Genomic DNA, 19,152 nt, shown 5'->3' with positions numbered 1-19,152 from the left:
TTTCATTGTAACTTTTGCATGTAACTATATTTGAAGGACAATTTTCATAGACACCATGTTATTGAGGCTTTTTTTTTTAAAGTCCTCTTTACCAATCTGTCTTTTAATGGGCATATTTGGATCATTTACGTTTAGTGTAACTATTGATAAATTTGGACTTTTGGGCCATTTTATTTTTTTGTTTTCTAATTTTCTGAATTTTTTTTCACTTGCCTGTTTTTGTTTTCCTTGGCAACCTACCTGCTTTGCAGCCTTTGTTACTTAAGATTTTTTTTTTTAGAATTATGTTCTTATTTATAATGTTTTTAGGATATCTTTTCATATGCCTTTTTGGTGGTTGTGCTAGTTATTATATTATGGATGCATAAATTCTCAAAAATCTACCGATATCTGCATTTTTCCCCGTTTGAGTGACAGGCAGACACCTTGTTTTCCTTTATCCCTCCCATTTGAAATAAAATGTTTTATTCTCTCTTCATACACCAAGACCCACATTAGATTGTGATATGATTTTTTAAAATTATTTTTGTGCTATAATTTTTATTGACACTTCAGCTTATAAAACTCGAGGAGAATTTTTATTTACTCCCGTGTTCCCCCTTTCTGATATTTCAAGTCTTTAGTTATATTCTTTTGTTTATGAAACTTCTTCCCCCCGTCCTTAACAGTAGCTCTGCTAAAAACAAATTCTTTTAGCTTCTTTGTTTGAGACTGTCTTTATTTTACTGTTATTCCTGAAGAATATTTTCACCACATATTAGATTTGGGGCTGACAGGTCTTTTCTTTTAGCAATATTAAGACATATTGTTCCACTTTCTTCTGACCTCCAACGTTTCTGATGAGAAAACTGCTGTCATTAGAATTGATTTTTCCTTATTGATAATATGTCACTTCTCTTTGGCTGCTGTTGAAAATGTTTCCTCTGTCATCGGTGTTTGGAGGTTTAGCCTTGGTGTAGACTTCTTTGGGTTTATTCTCACTAAATTTTGCTCAGCTTCTTGAATCTGCTATCTTATTAGTATTTGGAGAATTTTCACTTTCTTTAAATATATTTTTTTTATTTTTTCTCTTCTTCTTCTGACACTACAGTGACTTGAATATTCTCTCCATTTCTCTTTCCCTAATCCTATGTGTCTGTGAAGCTGTGGGCCTCCTTTTCCATCTATTTTGCCTTGGTGTTTTAGACTGGATACTTTGTATCATTGTGTCTTCAAGTTTACTCATTCTTCTTTTTTTGTCTCTTTGACTCTTGAGTCCATTCACTGGATTTCAAATTTTGGTTATTCAAACAAAAATTTTAACATTTCCATTTGGTTCTTCTGTGTGTCTTCTATTTCTTTACTGAGACTTACTACATTTTTATTCATTTCAAGCACATTTACAACTGCTTGTTAAAGTGTTTTCATAAATGGTGATTGCTTTAAAATCTTTGCCGGACCATTCTACGTTTGTCATCTTGGTCTTGATAGGGTCGGTTTTCTTTCTTCATTAAGTTTGAGATCTTCCTGACTTTAGAGAGGATGAGTGACTTACTTATCTATTTCTATGGAACCAAGACCTGTCAGCATTTTATAATTGGTCACTGGAACTCACTGAACTCTGGTCTAGCTGACCTTCTCTGATACGGCTCTGGTGGACAAAGGAGAGTACAACTTGTTGTTGCCAGATGGAGGCCGAAGTCCAGGTTCACCCCTTGGCCTCTGGGGACCTCCCCAGGACCAGGGCTCCTTGGTAAGGATGGTGCTCCCCTCAAGGCCTCCCTTGATGATCACCCTGCCCAGATGGGAGGGGTGTGTTTATTGCTCTCTAGCCTCCTTGGACACTGTGGATGAGTGGCCTTGTTACTTTTCAGGGGTGGAAAAGTCCTGACCTATCACAAGGCCTGCTCTGACGCCATCCTAGAGAAAACAGGGAGGGCTGCTTCATGAATGGCTGGGGCAGTGGGAATCCCAGGCTGCCTCCAAGGTCCTCCCAGACAGCCTGCTGGGGTCACTTGTTGCTGACCGGTGGACTCAGAGTCCTGGCTCTCTGCTCTGCCTTCTTTGATAGAGCCGCAGCAAGGTTCTGGTGTACTCTACTGTAGCCTGCCAAGGCCAGCCATCTCAGCTCTCCACCCGGCCTTCGCTAGTAGATATGGGAGGTGCGGATGCATCTTTTCTCTGGCATTTGGCTGGAGTAGAGCACCTTTCTTTGTGTGCCGAGCTCCCTAGTCCATTTACCTCCTTGGCATCTTTTAGAGTATTCCTAGACTGTTTTAATATTATAATGTCCATAATTTTTTGGTTGTACTTAGTTAAGGGAGGAAAAGGGAAAAGTGCATTTTCTCCATCTTCCCAGATACCGAAGCCCTTGCCTTCACTCCTGAAGGATGCTGTTGCTGGATATAGAATTATTAGTTAATATTTGTTTTCTTTCTGACCTTTTTAATGATTGGTTCACTTTAGGTATACATGACAGCAGAATCCATTTTGATATAATTATATAAGCATGGAATATATCTGATGCTAATAAGGACCCCTTATTATCTTGTAGACGTACACCATGGTGAGATTCACTGTGGTGTATTCATGTACATACACACGAAGGTCATGTCCGATTCATTCTACTGTCTTTCTTATTCCTGTTCCTGCCATTCATTCCCCTTTGTCTAATCCACTGAGCTTTTATTCCTCCTCTCCTCCACTTCTCATGGGTCAGCATTCCCATATCAGAGAGAACATCTGACCTTTGGCTTTTGGAAATTGGTTTATTTCACTTAACCCGTCTTTCTGACCTTTAAATATCTAAATCCACCATGTCACCTGAGCACTCATCCATATTCGTAGTGCTTTTTCTCTGTGTGGGATGCATGCCATTTCTTTTTTCCTTTGGCTGCTTTTAAGATTTTTCTCTTTATTTTTGTTTTTAAGTTATGGTACTATTCTTTATATAATGTTATGCCTTGGTTTGATTTTCTGTGTATTTATATTGCCTGGGATTTGTTGAGCAACTTGGCTCTGTAAGTTATTTTTTAAAGAAAAATCTTAGAAACTCTCAGCTATTATTTCTTCTAATCTATATTTATTCCCCATGTGTTCTCTCCTTTTCTTCTGAGACTCCAGTTATAATGATGTTGAACATCATGAGTTCGCCCCACAGATCACCGAAACTTTTGTTGATTTACATAAACTTTTGTTGTTGTGGCTCTTTAGACTGGGGATTCCTCTTCACAGATTTTCAAGGCAACTAACACTTTATTCTCACACTTCTAATTTGCTGTTAGGCCGATACAGCTGTTGTACTTGTCTCAGTTCATTTTGTATTGTTATAACAAAATACCGGAGGCAGGATACTTCATAAAGAAAAGATGCTTATCTTATCACAATTTTTTTTTTTTTTTGGTGAGGAACAAACGCAGGGCCACACACATGTGAGGCAAATGCTCTACCACTGAGCTACACCCCCAGCCACTCTCTCATCATAATTCTGCTAAATGTACTGCCACCTCAGTACCTGACCTCAGCCACATCCAAGCAGCACTTTTATTTCAAATTTTCTTTTTGGATCTTTCAATTTTTCTGCTGAGATCCTCATCTGTTCACTTGTTAGGACCTTACTTTTCTTTCTCTTCAACACACTTATAATGTTAAATAGAAATAATTATAGTTTGCTGATATTTATGAATGAAAACACTTAGGAACATGTTGAGGCCCTTTTCTGCTAGTCCCAACGTCTGGCTTCTCGGGGCAGGTCTATTGATGACTGCGTTTTCTCGTGACTATTGGTCATGGTTTCCTGACTTTTCTATCTAGTGATTCTTTGGTTTCTACTGGGCAGATGCTTCCTCATTGTTCTTTTAAAACTGATTTTAAGATAATGGCTGTATTAAGACATGATTCACGTTGATGATGCATTTAAAGTGTACGATTCAGTGGTCTTGAGCACATCCACAGATACCTATAAAAATCCCACCGTCAGCTTTAGAGCGGCTTCATCTCCCCGAAAGGCAGCCACCCTGTGCTCCTCAGCTCTCACTTCCTCTCCCTGACCCCCACCCACCAGCTGTAAGGAATATGATTTTGTCTGTCATAGATTTGCTTGCTATGGACATTTCATATATGTGGGAATTACAATAAGTGGTCTTTGGTCGCTGGTTTGGTTCACATCTTAAAGATTCTCTATACTGTAGCACGTACCAGTTTGCTATTCTTTTTTATGGCCACATCATATTCCTGGTGTGGATACACCACAGTGTGTTTATCCACTCACCAGTTGATAGGTGGAGAGCTGGGTTTTATCCTAGCAGGCAGTTAACTCGGCTGAACCCAAACTCCAAACTCTCTCCTGCTAAATAAATAGTAAATTGAACCCAGGGGAACTTAACCACTGAGCCATAGCCCCTTTAATTTATTAATTTATTTATTTTTTAAATTTTGAGACAGGGCCTCACTAAGTTGCTTTGGCTGGCCTTGAACTTGGGATCCTCCTGCCTCAGCCTCCGAGCTGCTGGGATTACAGGCGTGCACATCCCACCGGGCTTGTGCCTTCCTTTGAAGGATGAGTGCTACTCCAGTTTTTGCCTGTTCTGGGTTGCCCTCCAGGGCCTTTGGATAGTTGTCTCTACATTTCTTCCACAGTTTATCACTGTGTGAAGTTCAGCTGATCAAATCTACTCCCGACCACTGGAGGCAGAACCCCACCATACCTCCCGTTCCAATTGGCCATACAGCTTGCGGAGCCTGCCAGGGACCCACCCCCTCAAGCCTCACATACAGCCCCTCTCCTGAGCCCAGATAAATGTCTCAGGTAAAGAGCTGAATGCTGCTGGCGACCTGAAGTCCCTCCATCAATGCCAGCCAGGAAGGTGAACCCTCGGAAATACAGATTTCCAAGTGGGAGAGGTCTCTTGAGCAGGGGTATAGCTGACCATGAGAGCTGGACCTCAAGGCGGGTGAATTTTATCACCCCTTGTGATGAGGGACCAAGCCTGGCCAGGGCGGCTATAAAATTCAACCTGGATCTTTCCACCTTTCCAAGGTAGCTGTTACCCTTTATCCCCAGAAAGGGGAAGGTGAGGAATACCTCCAGCTGTCTGTCACCTTTGGGGACTTCACCACCACAATAACATCATCGTCATCCTATAAGAGCACTTCTGTGAAGCTTCCAGCTTATGTCCTGCGGGGCCCTTGTTGTCCCTAAAGCCTCTGTGACCTTCTGGAAGTTCCAGGGAGGAGTAGGAAGATGTTTTAGGGAATGTCATCTTGTCAGCCCCAAGCCCAGTAGGTAGCAGCTGCCTGAGAGATGTTCATAAGGCTGAGCACCTGATCTGATAAGGAGAGCCCCGTGGTTCTGACTCAGTGTTGGGGTCTTCTGAGTCCATTACTCGCCTCCTACATTTCGTGCATTTAGTCGTGAGCGTCCGCTAGAGAGAACGGTGGCTAGATGATATCTAAGTGGAATTCTCCAAGTTCCAAAGTCTTCCAGAGAAGTTTTCAAGAATTAAACACTTTACCATGTCGTCCATTTGCCTTAGTTAATCTGGACGAGAGAACCAGGGAGCCAGGAGGGGAGCTCTGTTCTGCCTCCCAGTTGTTCATTCATTAAAAGATTCTATTTAAAGTTATGTTTTCCACAGCATCTGGGGATGCTTCCCGATTTAGGATAGAACACAAAACATCACCAATTGTCGGTGTTGCTGGGGGTATAACTTGAACGGTGTCAGGGAAAAAAATCATTGTGAAATACAAATAAGAAGCTTTGACAGTGCACCATTTTTCTTTCATGGTAGGGTGTATTTTGACATATTACATATACACCGAGTATGACTTATTCTGATTAGAATCCCATTCTTGTGTTGAACATGATGTGGAGTTTCGCTAGCTATGTATTCACATATGAACCAGGAAAGTGATGTGTGATTCTTTCGTATTCCCATGCCCCCATTTTCCTTTGTCTAAGCCTGTGAACTTCTATTCTTCCCTCTCCCCACGCTCCCTTATTGTGAGTCAGCATGTGCATCTGAGAGGAAACATTCGGCCTTTGGTTTTTTGGGGATTGGCTTATTTCACTTAGCATGATAATCTCCAGTTCCATCCATTTACTGGCAAATGCCATAATTTCATCCTTATTTATGGCTGAGTAATATTCCATTCTGTATATATACCACATTTTTTTTTTATCCATTCATTTGTTGAAGGGCACCTAGGTTGGTTCCAATAGCTTAGCTATTGTGAATTGAACTGCCATAACATTGATGTGGCTATTTCACTAGAGTATGCTGATTTTAAATCCTTTGGATATATACTGAGGAGTGGGATAACTGGGTCAAATGATAGTTCCATTCCATGTTTTCTGAGGACTCTCCATACTGCTTTCCATAGTGGTTGCACCAATTTGCAGTCCCACCAGCAAAGTATAAGTGTGCCTTTTCCCCATTCCTCACCAACATTTATTGTTACTTGTGTTCTTAATATTTGCCATTCTGACTGGAGTGAGATGAAATCTCAGTATGGTTTTAATTTGCATTTATTTAATTGCTAAAGATGTTGAACACTTTTTCACATAGTCTATTCATATTTCTTCTTCTGTTCAGTTCCTTTGCCCACTTATTGGTTAGGTTATTATTATTATTATTATTATTATTATTGGTGTTAAGCTTTTTAAGGTCTTTTTATATCCTGGAGATGAATGCTGTCTCTGAAGTCCAGGTGGTGAAGATTTACTCCCATTCTGTTGACTTTCTCTTCATGTTCTTGATTGTTTCATTTGCTTCAAAGACGCTTTTTAGTTTGATACCATCCCATTTATTGATTATTGATTTTACCTCTTGAGCACCATTTTGATTGTCTTTCTTTATAAAAATGCAGATTATGTGGCTTCTTTGAGGAGACCCGTGGCTTCTCGGTATGCCGTTGGCCTGTTTCCGCAGTTCTACCGAGCAGAAGATGGCAGAGTGTACAACGTAAGTCAGAGCTGCCTCCGAGGCCAGGTCTGGTGACATGCTGAGGTCACCTCAGGTCACAGAGGGGGTGGCCATTCAGGTGGAAGGGTTCCTTTGGCCAGTGCCATTGATGAGCTCACAGCCCAGGAGCTGTGTGCAAGGAAGCCCTGGACCAGCAAGAGATGAGCGCAAAGCCCTTTTGGCCAGAGATACCTTGTGATACCTAAGGCCATGTCCAGGCCATGCTGGTAGCTCTTTCATTAATTTAGGGATCAATGACAAGGAGCAAAGCCTGTACGTCCGTGTTCATCACAGATGCGGTTTGTTTCTGAATATTTTCCATCCCAGGCTGGTTGAATCTGAGGATGCTGGAGGGCTGACTGTCCAAAAAAATGTAAACCGAGTCTGGCCCTCGGCAAGAATCCAAGTTGAATTCTCCAAGTCCTGAAATTTGCCCTGGACCAGCACCTGTGGGTGCCATCCATCCAAGGGTATCTCGGTTGAGAGGCTGGAGATTTTTCCTGCAGGATTTGGAGGATCATTTGCAAAGCTGTTTTGAACCCTCAGCTCTTGATGGCGTCGCTGCGGTCCAGGTGACTTATTTTGGCGCCCTCTTCTCATTTCTGCTTGTTCCTTTTATTGTCATCCAGCTGACGGCTAAATCGGAACTGATCGAGCGGTTCGCGGAGTCCTTAGAACAAGCCCTGGAGAGCTGCCGGCGGCGCATGGACTGGCTCACCAGCGGAAGCCGGCAGATTTTCGGGGTCATCCTGGAACAGTGCATCACCTTCGTGCTGGATTTGGGCGACCTTCTGGAGGGCGAGCTTCCTCTGTGCCGAGAGGCTCTGACCATGGTCCTGCGGGAGCAGGTGGCTCAGGTCGCCAGGTTCAATTTCATATGGTGAGTCCCCAGGGGAAGCACGGAGGGCCGGGAAGAGCCACAGCGATCAGCAGGTATTTGTCCTTCAGAGAGGCGCAGCTCTGTCCGGCCGGGGGTGAGGGTGGGGGGGGGGGACCATCTTGAAAACTCCTAGAATAGACAATTTTAGCAGAAAACTCACAATGAAAAAATATCAGGAAACGTTAATCTGCTTTGCACCAAGCATCTTGATGTTCTTGTTAAAACAGATTTAGGGGCTGGGCTCGTGGCTCAGTGGTAGAGCGCTGGCCTAGCCTGTGGGAGGCCCTGGGTTCCATCCTCAACCCCACAGAAAAATAAGGAAAAATAAAGGTCCTGTGTCCATTTACAAATATTATATGTATCAAAGAGAGAGATTTAGGACCCGGAGTGCAATTCAGTAGCAGAGCCCTTGCCTGGTGTGTGCAAGACCCTGAGTTCGGTCCCCCGCCCCCTGCAGAAATAAGAGATTTAGAAACATACTTTTTAACTTAGGGAAGTTGAAAAATACGAGAATAGGAACCCTCTGCACGTATTCAACAAATATTTAAGGCCATAAATCCCCTCGCTCAGTTTAGATTTTAGCTAAAATAATAAATTCAAAGGCCACAAACTTCACTTGTTTTTCCAGACCGAATTTGCAACTCAAGTTGACCTCTCCTGTAAGTTGACTCCTTTCATCCAAACGACAGGTGGCTGGCTTTACAGAATTTCCCGGATCTTAGAGTTTTCACAGCCAATTATTTACCGATTCCTGGATGGGGAAGAATTTGGGCCTGGGTGCTCACCCTCCATCTGAAGCAATGGTTGCACCTCCCAGAGAAGAAGCACCTGGTTGCCGAGGGGGAGGGGAGTCTGCTTAGCTCAGTTTGTCTTTTTTAAATAAAATGCTTTGGGCTAAATAGAGGACCTCTTGATCCTGGCGGTGTGCCCCCCCCTCCTGTTTCTGTGTTATTAAAGGAAGCAGATGCTGAAGTTTGCAAAAGTTTTGCTTCCTTGGAACATTTACTGAAGTGTACATGCCACTCAGTGCTCAGTTTTTTTCTACCTGGAAAAGCCACACAGAAGGGACCCTAGTGTGAGCTAGCTCTGCCTCTGGAGGCGGGCCGTGAGCGACTGTCAGGCCAATTTATTTGCAATTATAAGCACGCATCCATTCAAACGGCTCCGCATTTTGGAGTTTTCCACCTGTTGTTTCCAAACTCAAACTCAATGGTTTTACCAAATTTTCTCAGGATTTAAAAACCAATGCTCTGTTGAATTCAAAACAATTCAATTTTTGATCTGAAAAAAGGTGACCGATGGGGAATCTTTTTCAGAACAAGGAAATGTCAAGAAAGAATTGGAGTGCTGGGGATGTGGCTCAAGTGGTAGCGCGCTTGCCTGGCATGCGTGCAACCCGGATTCAATCCTCAGCACCACATACAAACAAAGATGTTGTGTCCGCCAAAATCTAAAGAATAAATACTAAAAAAAAATTCTTAAAAAAAAAAAAAGAAAGAAAGAATTGGCATAGTAGCACACGCTTGTAATCTCAGCGGCTTGAGAGGTTGAAGCAGAAGGATTGAGAGTTCAAAGCCAGCCTTAGCAAGTTAGTGAGGCCCTAAGCAACTTAGGAAGACCCTGTCTCAAAATAACAAAATTAAAAGTGCTGGGAATGGGACTCGGTGGTGAAGCGCCTCTAGGTTCAAAATCTCATACCAAAAAAAAAAAAAAAAAGAAGAAGAATTAGAAATAAAATTTATGCAAAGTTGTTATACTGTGAGTTTTTTGTGTGTTTATTGTCAATGAAAGACAGTTTCATACAAACCTGCCCATTTAAGAAAATAGCTTATCTGGATATTTTTAAAGAACTTGTTACTGTTTACATTTCTCAGTTTTTCTTATTCTGAAGTCAACATTGTTTTTCCTAGTCAGTGTGGCTTGTGGAAGATAATGTCACCTCACAATTACGGGGTGCATTCAGGAGGTACACTTTCCTCGGCAAGACAGGCCCATCTTCACCAAGTTTTAAGTTTTCCTGGTGACTCTCAAGGGCCTGGGACCTGCGTCCCTCCTCACTGCGGAGGATACGACATTAGGAGGCCCATTGTCTGGGGCCCGGGGACTGAGGTTGGACATTCCTCTGGTGGCACTGATCACTGCCCTGTGACCACCCGTGTGACTCCTTTCAGGGTTACTCAGGAGCCTGTGAAATGGCAAGAACAGGCCATCCCGGTGACCCCACAGTGCATAGCCGCGGCCTCGTGCTGGGTCCAGGAGCTGCGTTTTGAGCTGACCACGTCGAGCGCCATCTGCCGCCTAGACGCTCTGCTGGAAGCTGGGAACGACGAGACTGTAAGTGTGTGTCCACAGTCCGCCCGGGGCCCCAGGGCGTCTTCACGCTGTCCTTCAGCTGACCTTGATTTCCCCACACCTGCAGCATGCCCGAGAGGCCCCGGTCACTGGCACCGGAGAGGCCCCTGGGTGTTGACCTGGTTGAACTCTGAATTTTGAGCCGATTGAGAAACCGTCTGCAGGGCCCAGAGAGGGAGGCAGGGAGCCGCCCTGGTGACAGTAGAGCTGGGCTGCACCGACCACACAGAGGCTCCCTCAGGCTTGTGCCCTGAGCCTGGCTGGGCTTCTTTGAGGTGGCTGGGGCTGGGGGCACGAGTGCCAGGAGAGACCAGCACTGCTCACAGCCCCTGAGCATCGGGAAAGGACGGGAGGGAGGCCATCGCTGTACAGCTCCAACCCATTCATTCCGCTCTCGCCCTCCGGCCAGTTAGAGGCCACCTTCCTTCCCTGAGGGGAGGAGAGGCCAGAGGACTCTGAGGACGGGGAACTAGGGGGTCCCCGGCATCAGCATCCGCGTTCTGAGGCTCCCCAGGTCCTCCTCTTCATACATGGAACTGTTTTGTGCTTTCCGAGGTGAAGTATATCCGAGCCCAGGAGCCTCCATCTTTGATCATTAATGTGCTGACACAGGCATTTGGAAAGAACCTTCTGGAAATAAAGCTTAACCTAGAAGGAGCGATTTTACATGGCAGCATCTCAGGTCTTTTTCAGTCCCAGGGTCACTGGGAGACTGTGAGGGCAGTGCCAAGCTGGTAAGGGACTTTCTGGAGAGGAGGGTCCCCAGGTCCCCGTGGGTCTGCCTGCTGTATCCGCACTTGCTTCCTGGGCTCTGGAAGCCTGGCCTTTCTGTAGGTTTCCAGCTTTCCCCGGCTGCCTTCAGAAGTCCTGTCCTGGGCAAGCAGGCCCTGTGCTGGCCCCCATGAAAGGACCGCTCCCGGAGCTCACTGATCTGCGTTTATCAGTGACGATTTGAAATTGGAAACACACAGTTTTCCTCGGAAAGCCAGACCCACAAATGTTTTCTGTTAAGGAAGAACCAAATACAAGCCACTTTGTTCTTTGGTCCTTCCAGATTGTTTCAACATCTGTAAAAATGCCAAGATTCCCGACACCTTAGTATTGCATTTCAAGAAATGGGACATTTCCCAGTCTCCTGGATGTGTGTGCTCTTGAGTGCGCCTTGAACCTGACCAGCCTGCCTGGTGTAACTGCAAGATCTCCCTGGGACCTTACTTCTCTCCCCTTCCTCCCTCCGGCTGGGCTCCCCTCTCTCTAGCCTGGAAAATGTGCATCTCTGGCCTGGAAAATGAGGAGTGCTTCAGCAAGTCCCAGGGAGGTCCTACAGAAGAGGGGGAACCCAGGAGCGAGCTCGCAGGTGCTGATCACCAAACGCAACCCGCAAGCTCTTGACAAGAGCTGGGAGCGCGTGGGAAATTCCAGGCGACACAGGCTGCTCTGTCCCTCTGCCCGCAGCCTCTGTCTGGGGTGGTCCCAAGTTTTCCTCCAGTGAGTGCAGCTGTCTCATATATAAAAATGCCAGGCCGATATTCCTTTTTTTTTTTTTTTTTAAGAGCATGCATGTGTATGTAAAAGGGGGGGAATAGGTTCCCAGGGTGGCCTGCTCCTCTGCTCCGGGCCCCTCCTGACCACCCCAGGGAGTTTCGCATTCCAGCATGTAGCTGCCATCTGCTAGGAAGAGAAAAGATTTAAGGCTTAAGAAACTTCTGGAGCAGTAACTATCAATTTCTCACACTGATGATTCCTCAGGTTTGCCTGAGCCTCTGCCCCCATGAGGGTGCACCAAGAGGAATCAGGACCGTGGGTATCATCCTGGGTCCAAAAATCAACACGGAAGCCTGGGTCTTGTATCAAGTCCATGTGAGGACCAGGCTCTGTGGCCGCAGGTAGGCTGGAGACCCAGCAGGGAGCCCAGGCAGGGCGAGGGGGCCTTTAAATCGTGGCTCCCATAAAGCATGTGAAGAACACTACTGATGGGTGAATTCTTACTGAATCCCATGGAAAAGGACCTGATGCCCGGGAAGGTTGTTGAGGAGATGCTTGCAGGAGAGGGGTTGCTGTCCTGCCAGCCCAGTGTGCTGACCGGCATGGGCTTCTGTTCCCCAGCCTCCTCTGTGCTTTGGAAGTTGGCAGCTTCCCTGGCCTTTCTGAGGAGGAGAGGTCTGTTGGGAGGCCCTGGCCTCCCCTTTCCCAGGTCCTTGGGAGAGAGGACTGTTTATCCCAGAGCCCTGGCTTAGGCCACCCAAGAAAGCTGACTGCCCTCAGGAGAAGGCTCCATGACGAGAAGACATCTGTATTTCCATTTTTTTGTTCTCTCCCATCTGCCTGGTAGTCATGAATCTGTTTTTTTTTTTTTTTTTTGGGGGGGGGGGCGTGGGAGAGCATTACTGGGGATTGAACTCAGGGGCACTCAACCACCGAGCCACATCCCCAGCCCTATTTTGTATTTTATTTAGAGACAGAGTCTCACTGAATTGCTTAGGGCCTCACTTTTGTTGAGGCTGGCTTTGAATGCACAATCCTCCTGCCTCAGCCTCCCAAGCTGCTGGGATTGTAGGAATGCACCACTGTGCCTGGTGAATTTGTTGTTTTTTTTGGTTTTAAAAAATCATATTTGGGGCTGGGGATGTAGCTCAGCTGTATAGAGTGCTCACCTTGCCTGTGGAAGGCACTGGGTTCGATCCTCAGCACCACATAAAAATAAAATAAAATAAAGGTATTGCATCCATCTACAACTAAAAATATATATTTAAAAAATCATATTCACTGAGAGACCTGACCTGCACCTTTCCATAAGGAACCTGTGATGCTGGTCAATAAGCTGAAGGCCTGGCCCTGTGGGTGCGTGAATCTAGCATCTCATTTATTTCCTTCTGGTGGCTTGGACAGGCATCAGATCTTTTCTTTGTGTGTCCCTGTTTGTTGGACATTGATGGGATGAATTGGAAATAATGGTCACATGCTGGAGTTTGGGGGCTAGATGTGGGACTAAGAGATCTGATCCCCAATGTCCAGATTTGAGAATTTTGATTTTTTTTTCTTTTTTTTTTCTGCTCAGGACCAGAGTGGTGAATTTGCTGAGCTTTGTAGATCCCTGGTGGGGTGAGGGTAGGGACAAGGACCCTGAAGCCTGAGAGGCTGGACAGTGGGTGGTGACCAATCAAAACAGGCACAGGGAAGACCTGGAGGCGCACCCTGAGGTCTGGTGTCTCCCCAAAGGTGCAGCGTTCCAAGGTCAAGGGAGAATTCTGCTGGACCCCTCTTCACTTCTCCTGGAGCGTGGGGATCTTGATACCCAGCAGGACGTCAGGCTGGTTCGCAGAGGGCAGTGGGAACAGAGGTGGCCACTCCCTGCTATTCCTTCCCCAGCCCCCACCCCAGAGCAACAGCTGGGAAGATGCCAAGGGCTTCGTGGGTGGGCAGAGTGCCCACGGCTGTGTGGAGCTGCAGAACAAATGGCCCAGACGGAACAGGCCTTCCAAGCAACGGCATGGAGGCTCCACCTTGTCTTATGTAATAAAAAACCGTGAGAACTTGTGGCTCACTCTTAGGTGACCGATTGGAGCCTTTGCATTATTTTATCAAATTGGGTGCACATCAGTCCCTAGGGGAATGCCGGCCACCCGGGACGCTGCTCCTGCTGCTGGGTTTCAAGGCTGGCCCTGGCCCTGGGGGCTGAGTTTATGGCCAAGGGTGAGCATTCCCATGAGGACAACCCCCGTACAGCCACGGCCAGCAGTGTTGACATCGGGCGGAGGAGCCCGAACCCTTGGACAGTGGGGTAGCCCAGCCAGTGAACAGAGTGCCGGCCTGGTCCACCTCCTCTGCCCCCTGACCTTGACTTCATCGTTCCCGGATTCACATTCATCTCTCAGGGGGGACCAGCCTTTCTAAATCCAACACTGCAGGGTGGTCAGAAAGCAGGACAGAAGCTCCTGGGTCAGGCAGCCAGCTCCTAGGCCAGGTCAATCCACCACCCTAAGCCTCAGTTTCTTCATGTCTAAACTGGGCATGCTAACGGTAAAAGCAGGCTCCATGAGGCTGTTGTGAACGAGGGATCAAATCACCCATTTTCACCTACCGTCCCACGAAGCAGGTAACAGTAAAGCCATTTTACTTTAAGGAACAGTTTTATCAGTTTGGAGAGAGAGGGGGATAGGTGTCGCGTTTATCCCCCTCTCTGTTTTTCTAAATGTGAGCAGAAAGGAAACCAGAAAGGAGCCTGTCTGCAGAAGCGGGTGGAGCCGGGTGGCCTCCATGCTGAGCATGTCCCAGGGCCTCTGCAGCCCGAAAACATGTGATTCAGAAGCCGAATTTAATAAAGTTAATGAACAGTGAAGCATGCCATAGGCTCGGCGAAGGAAAGGAAATTCTGACTCACTGCTGGCCACAGCCATCTGGGGAGAAACCATCGCTGCCCAAGGAATGTGGCTGCTTGGGTTATTGCCACACAGGCGGGGCTCAGCGCTGCCCACGACCCCTCGGCACGCGGTGCCTACCTCCCGGTTGATCTGCAGACAGATCAGCCATCAGGTCACTTGTGAATCCCAGAAGGTGCCCTGTGTCTGTCCCTTGTCTTGAGCCATGTGTCATTTTAGGACGACCCTGTCCCCAGGATGCTAAACTTGGGCACAGACACAGCTGAAAAACTTGTCAACAGCGGTGCGGTGAAGTGGGACCCTGTTAGGGCGTCCTCTGCCAGGTCATTTATATCAGAAGAAGAACAAAATAAGATGCACTGGCGGGAAGAAGAATTGAGTTGCCTAATAAGTCACTGGGAGAACATGGTTTCTTCCTCTATTTCCCTCTGCCTCCCAGGAGGCTGACTGAGAGGTTGGAGCTTGGCCTTCACCTCCCTGTGGTGCTCCTTAGTGTCAAGGAGCTGGTGTTGAAAGATCTGAGAGATGGGAGGGAGGGTGGTGTCACCTGGTTCCAGCTCTGACTCTGGCCCCAGTCCTCGGCCACCCTGCCCCCACCTCCACCCTGATTAGCTGGGGAACCAGCTGTGAGTCCACCCCCTCTGCCAGGTGAGTTGAAGTCCCAGGTTTGGAGTTAAGGGAGGACCATTTGCTAGCAATCTGCAGCTGGGGTTTGGGATGAAAGCAGGGAGAGGGTTGTGAATCCCAAAAGAGGGGTGAAACCTATTTATCCCTTAAAACGCCGCCCACCTGCTGGGGCCTCATCCCCAGTTGCCTGTAGAGACCATCCCTCAGGACGTTTCTGGGTTGAGATGACGGTATTCCCAGCTCTCCTTGGTTTTCACTCTCTGAGGCTGGTGTAAATACATGTGCACAGATACAAATGTCCTTCAACCACGAAGAGGAGTTCACTGTCTCCCTGCTTATAAGTGAAGGCCCTGAAGCGAGGTCCCTGTCCCAGAGATCACAGAACTCATCAGTATCTGGGGCGATCCACGTCCTGGAAGCCAGTCTCGGGGATGAACAGAGTGGAGTGGTGTGTTTGGGGGAGGACCGCTGTCCTGGGGCCCTCCTGGGTGGGCATCGGTCTGCATTAAACAGGGACCCCTTTGGGGGGATTGTCTCCCAGAATCCCTGGTTTAAGGTGTCTGTGTGGAGGGGCGGTCTGTGGCCCCTGACCCAGGTGGCTCACTGTATACAATGTCAGCCTGGGGCATGGCAGCATGGAGTGAGCCTGGGGCCGGCCTGGCTCCCGACCAGCTGCCTAAAGTCAAGACAGCCTCACGTCCCCAGGCCTCTTGCTCCCTGGTGACAGGAGACCAGAGCAGGAAGCAGCTGGATATGCCCCCCTTCCCACACCCTGCCTCCGGCTGAGGATGGGCGAGGGGCACTGCAGAATTCTGGCACCTCCTCGGGAAGTGGCTGATAAGCTTCCTACCCACAGTGGCCGTGCCCAGGCCTCCCTCGTTTCTTGATTTGCACACAACTGCTCCTAGATGTGTGACAGCCACATTCTTCCCATGCAACCCCGAGACCGCAGCCCCTGCTCTCTGGCCTGCGTCGTCTCTGGGCGGCAGCCCTGATCACCTCACTCGCTGACTTTACCCCCCGGCACCCCCACAGACATGGAGTACTGGCGCTATTCTTGCTGCCATTTTTTTTTTTTTTAAAGAAGTGGTTTTGTAGAGCGTTTGTTGCCCGTCAGGGGCACGCAGGTCCACGAACCATTGATGGGCACCACTGTTTTACAGATTGAGTCCATTTACTACTTCGTGGTGGGGGACATTCCGGCGGAGTCCAGGGAGCTTCTCCTCCAGAGGGCTTTGGACATCCCACATCCTGTGCACACAGTGTCCTTCAACGCCAGAGGAGAAGGCATGGTAGCTTTCCTGAAGGAGCTGAGCGCCAAGACCCACGGCAGGTAGGTGGGAGGACACTTACGGGGGTCTCAAGTCGGTGTCCCACTTAAGCCGGGCTCACAGTGGGTCTTGGTGGCCTTCTTACCCAGTCAGTTGCTGGATTCTCTCTCTGTTCTGTCCTCTTTAGTCTCTGTGTACCCTCCCCCGGCTTTTTTTCTGTATCCCATGTCATTCACACCTTTTTTGTTTTCTGTAGCTCTCATGCTTTGACTTTTTAGGGACTCTGACTCTGGAGAGACTGTCCTCCCAGGGTGAGCCAGTCCCTAGAGACAGCAAAGCACGGGCCTGGGTGCACCTGTCATAGCAAACCCACTCACCCAGGGCCCACCTCTCAGTCCAGGCTCTCGCACTCAGGACCACTGTCCTTCATGCTGATCAGCCCAGGGCTAGACACCAGACAGCTCAGGACAGACCCCACCCCCAGAGCTCACTCAGATGATTCAAATTAGCGAATCCTAAACCTGCTTACGTGGTCTCCCCTCTCCCTTCCTACGGAAACCAGAATAAGGGCCCCTCACCCCTCTGCCTCCTGACTAATCCTGTGTGGCATGGTGTACTCCCTTCTCTTGGGAAGTATCTTAGTCCACTTGGACAGTGTATTAGCCAGCTTTGGGTCACTATAACAAACGCCTGAGGTAATCAACTTATAAAGAGCAAAGGTTTATTTTGGTCCACAGTTTTGGAGGTTTTGGTCTGTGATTCATTGGCCCCATTTCTTTGGGCCTGTGGCAGGAGCACATGGCTCACCTCATGGCCAGAGAGCAAAAGAGAAGAAGAGAAAGGGATTGGGGTTCCATGATCCCTATCAAGGGCACTCCCCAAATGATCTAAAGACCTTGCATTAGGCCCCGCCTCTTAAAGGTCCCACCATCTCCCAAGAGTGCCAAGCTGAGGACCTAGCCTTTAACACATGCACCTTTGGAAGACATTCTGGAACTGAACTCTTGCACGCCACCAGAACAAAATATCAGAGGCCAGGTGGGTTAAAGACAGAAATTTATTTCTCAGCGTCCTAGAGGTTAGGAGCCACTTGGTTTCAGGTGAGGGCTGTCTTCCTGGCTGTAGACAGCTGACTTCTCACCACAGCTTCACCTGGTGGGAAGAGAGCAGGTGAACTCTCAGGTTCTCCCTTCCTTTTCTTACAGGGTCACTAATCCTGTCTGCTCAGGGCCCAGCCTGCTGATCCCAGTCAACCTTTACTCTCTCCTTATGGACTCTGTCTCCAAATATAGTCATACTGTCCTCTGCTCTGTCACCTGGGGCACTCTCTCTGGGCATGCCACAGCCCAGGGAGTAACTCACCACGGGAGAAGCTGTGGTTCCCTACTGACTGCGTGGAGGTGTGTTTTGAAGATAGGGGCAGATGTAGATATACCCTCCTGTGCCTGCCCAGGGCCCTCACAGCAAGGCTACCCACTGCCAATGCTGCTTCTGCCTGCTCCACCCCTGCCCAGATACCCACGGCTCCTGGTTGCTCTGGCACGCCTTGGGTTGTGGGCCCCAGATAGAGGACAGTTAATATCTGACCAGAAACAGTATGTCGTGGGCCTCTCAGCTTGCAGGAGGTGGTCCCAGCTTATGGGCCCTTCAGGTGGTCCCTAGACACCGAGTTGGTGTCTAGTGGCACCATCAGTGTAGCACTGCTGCATTAGAGTCTTATTATGTCACTATTAAGTGATTTTCTTCTGCACAGGCAAGGTGGTATCAGCCGGAGGAAACCTTCTCCTGCTCTCTTTTCTAATCTGAAGAATTGATCAGAGTGGAAAATCCTGGGCACCAAAGGCCTCACCAGACGCAGGGTGTGGGTTCTGCCAGGACAGACCTCTCCTGCCTCCCTCACCTGCCCTGCCAGGAGGTCACGGGAGGAAGGAAACTGGCAGTTTCTGTTCTGGATGAAGCTCTCGCAGGGGGCAGGCCTGGCCAGTCTGAGTCTGCTGGCCTTAGAAGGGGGCACTGGAGTGAGATTTATTCACTGCCACAGAGTCTCCCCAGAACCTCTGAGGCAAGGGTGAGGCTTCCCATGGTCCAGGAGGTCCCTAGACCTCTCCTACCATTTCTTTGCCCATCTATCCGCCCCAGGCTCTGCCGCAGGATTTTCTGCATTGAACGAACAAGAACCAACTGGCAGAGGCGGAACCCTTAGCATTACCAAGACCTTCTCTGCCAATCAAAATCTAATGCCCTGGTGCTATTATTGACAATTTGGATTTCGGTTAGGGGGGTTTGGGCATGTGACAGCCCGCCACCCTGTGTGAACCTCACCAGCGCTTGTCAAGCTTTAATGTGCACACGCACCCCGGGGGACATTCGAGTGCATGTTCTGACCCAGCAGGCCCAGGTCGGGGCATGGGGATGCGGATCCCTAACCCACTCCCAGGCCCTGCCACTGCGGTTGTTCTTTGGACCACACTTTGGGTAGACAGGCCCTGAAAACTTGCCTGGACAGCGATTCTTTTAACTAGCACTTCGCCTTGGGTCCCAGGGGAAGTATGTGTTTGCTGAGTTAAAGCTGACTGAGGCCCATCTGCAATGGGAGAATGAGCCAGTGCTGCTCATATCCCCAGCCTTCAACAGGCCCACATGCGGGTGGCTGCTACAGGGTCATCAAATCTTAAAATCCTGAGTCATCAAAACTATTGTCC

The 19,152-nt window shown here is 48.2% G+C and overlaps 1 protein-coding gene across 1 annotated transcript in view; it reads left to right on the top strand.

Moving 5' to 3' along the window:
* The window catches only part of Vwa3b (von Willebrand factor A domain containing 3B), a 187,079-nt gene that overhangs the window by 11,706 nt on the left and 156,221 nt on the right, over positions 1-19,152 (top strand). The window contains exons 3-6 of the mRNA XM_026379299.2: positions 6,847-6,941; positions 7,571-7,821; positions 9,993-10,155; positions 16,343-16,512. Of these exons, the coding sequence (XP_026235084.2) occupies positions 6,847-6,941; positions 7,571-7,821; positions 9,993-10,155; positions 16,343-16,512 (679 nt within the window). The remainder of the gene's footprint in view (positions 1-6,846; positions 6,942-7,570; positions 7,822-9,992; positions 10,156-16,342; positions 16,513-19,152) is intronic.

Source organism: Urocitellus parryii, chromosome 12 (assembly GCF_045843805.1).
Source record: "Urocitellus parryii isolate mUroPar1 chromosome 12, mUroPar1.hap1, whole genome shotgun sequence".
Classification (NCBI taxonomy): domain Eukaryota; kingdom Metazoa; phylum Chordata; class Mammalia; order Rodentia; family Sciuridae; genus Urocitellus; species Urocitellus parryii.
The sequence above is the reverse complement of the archived record's forward strand: the minus strand, read 5'-3'. Positions and strand labels throughout refer to the sequence as shown.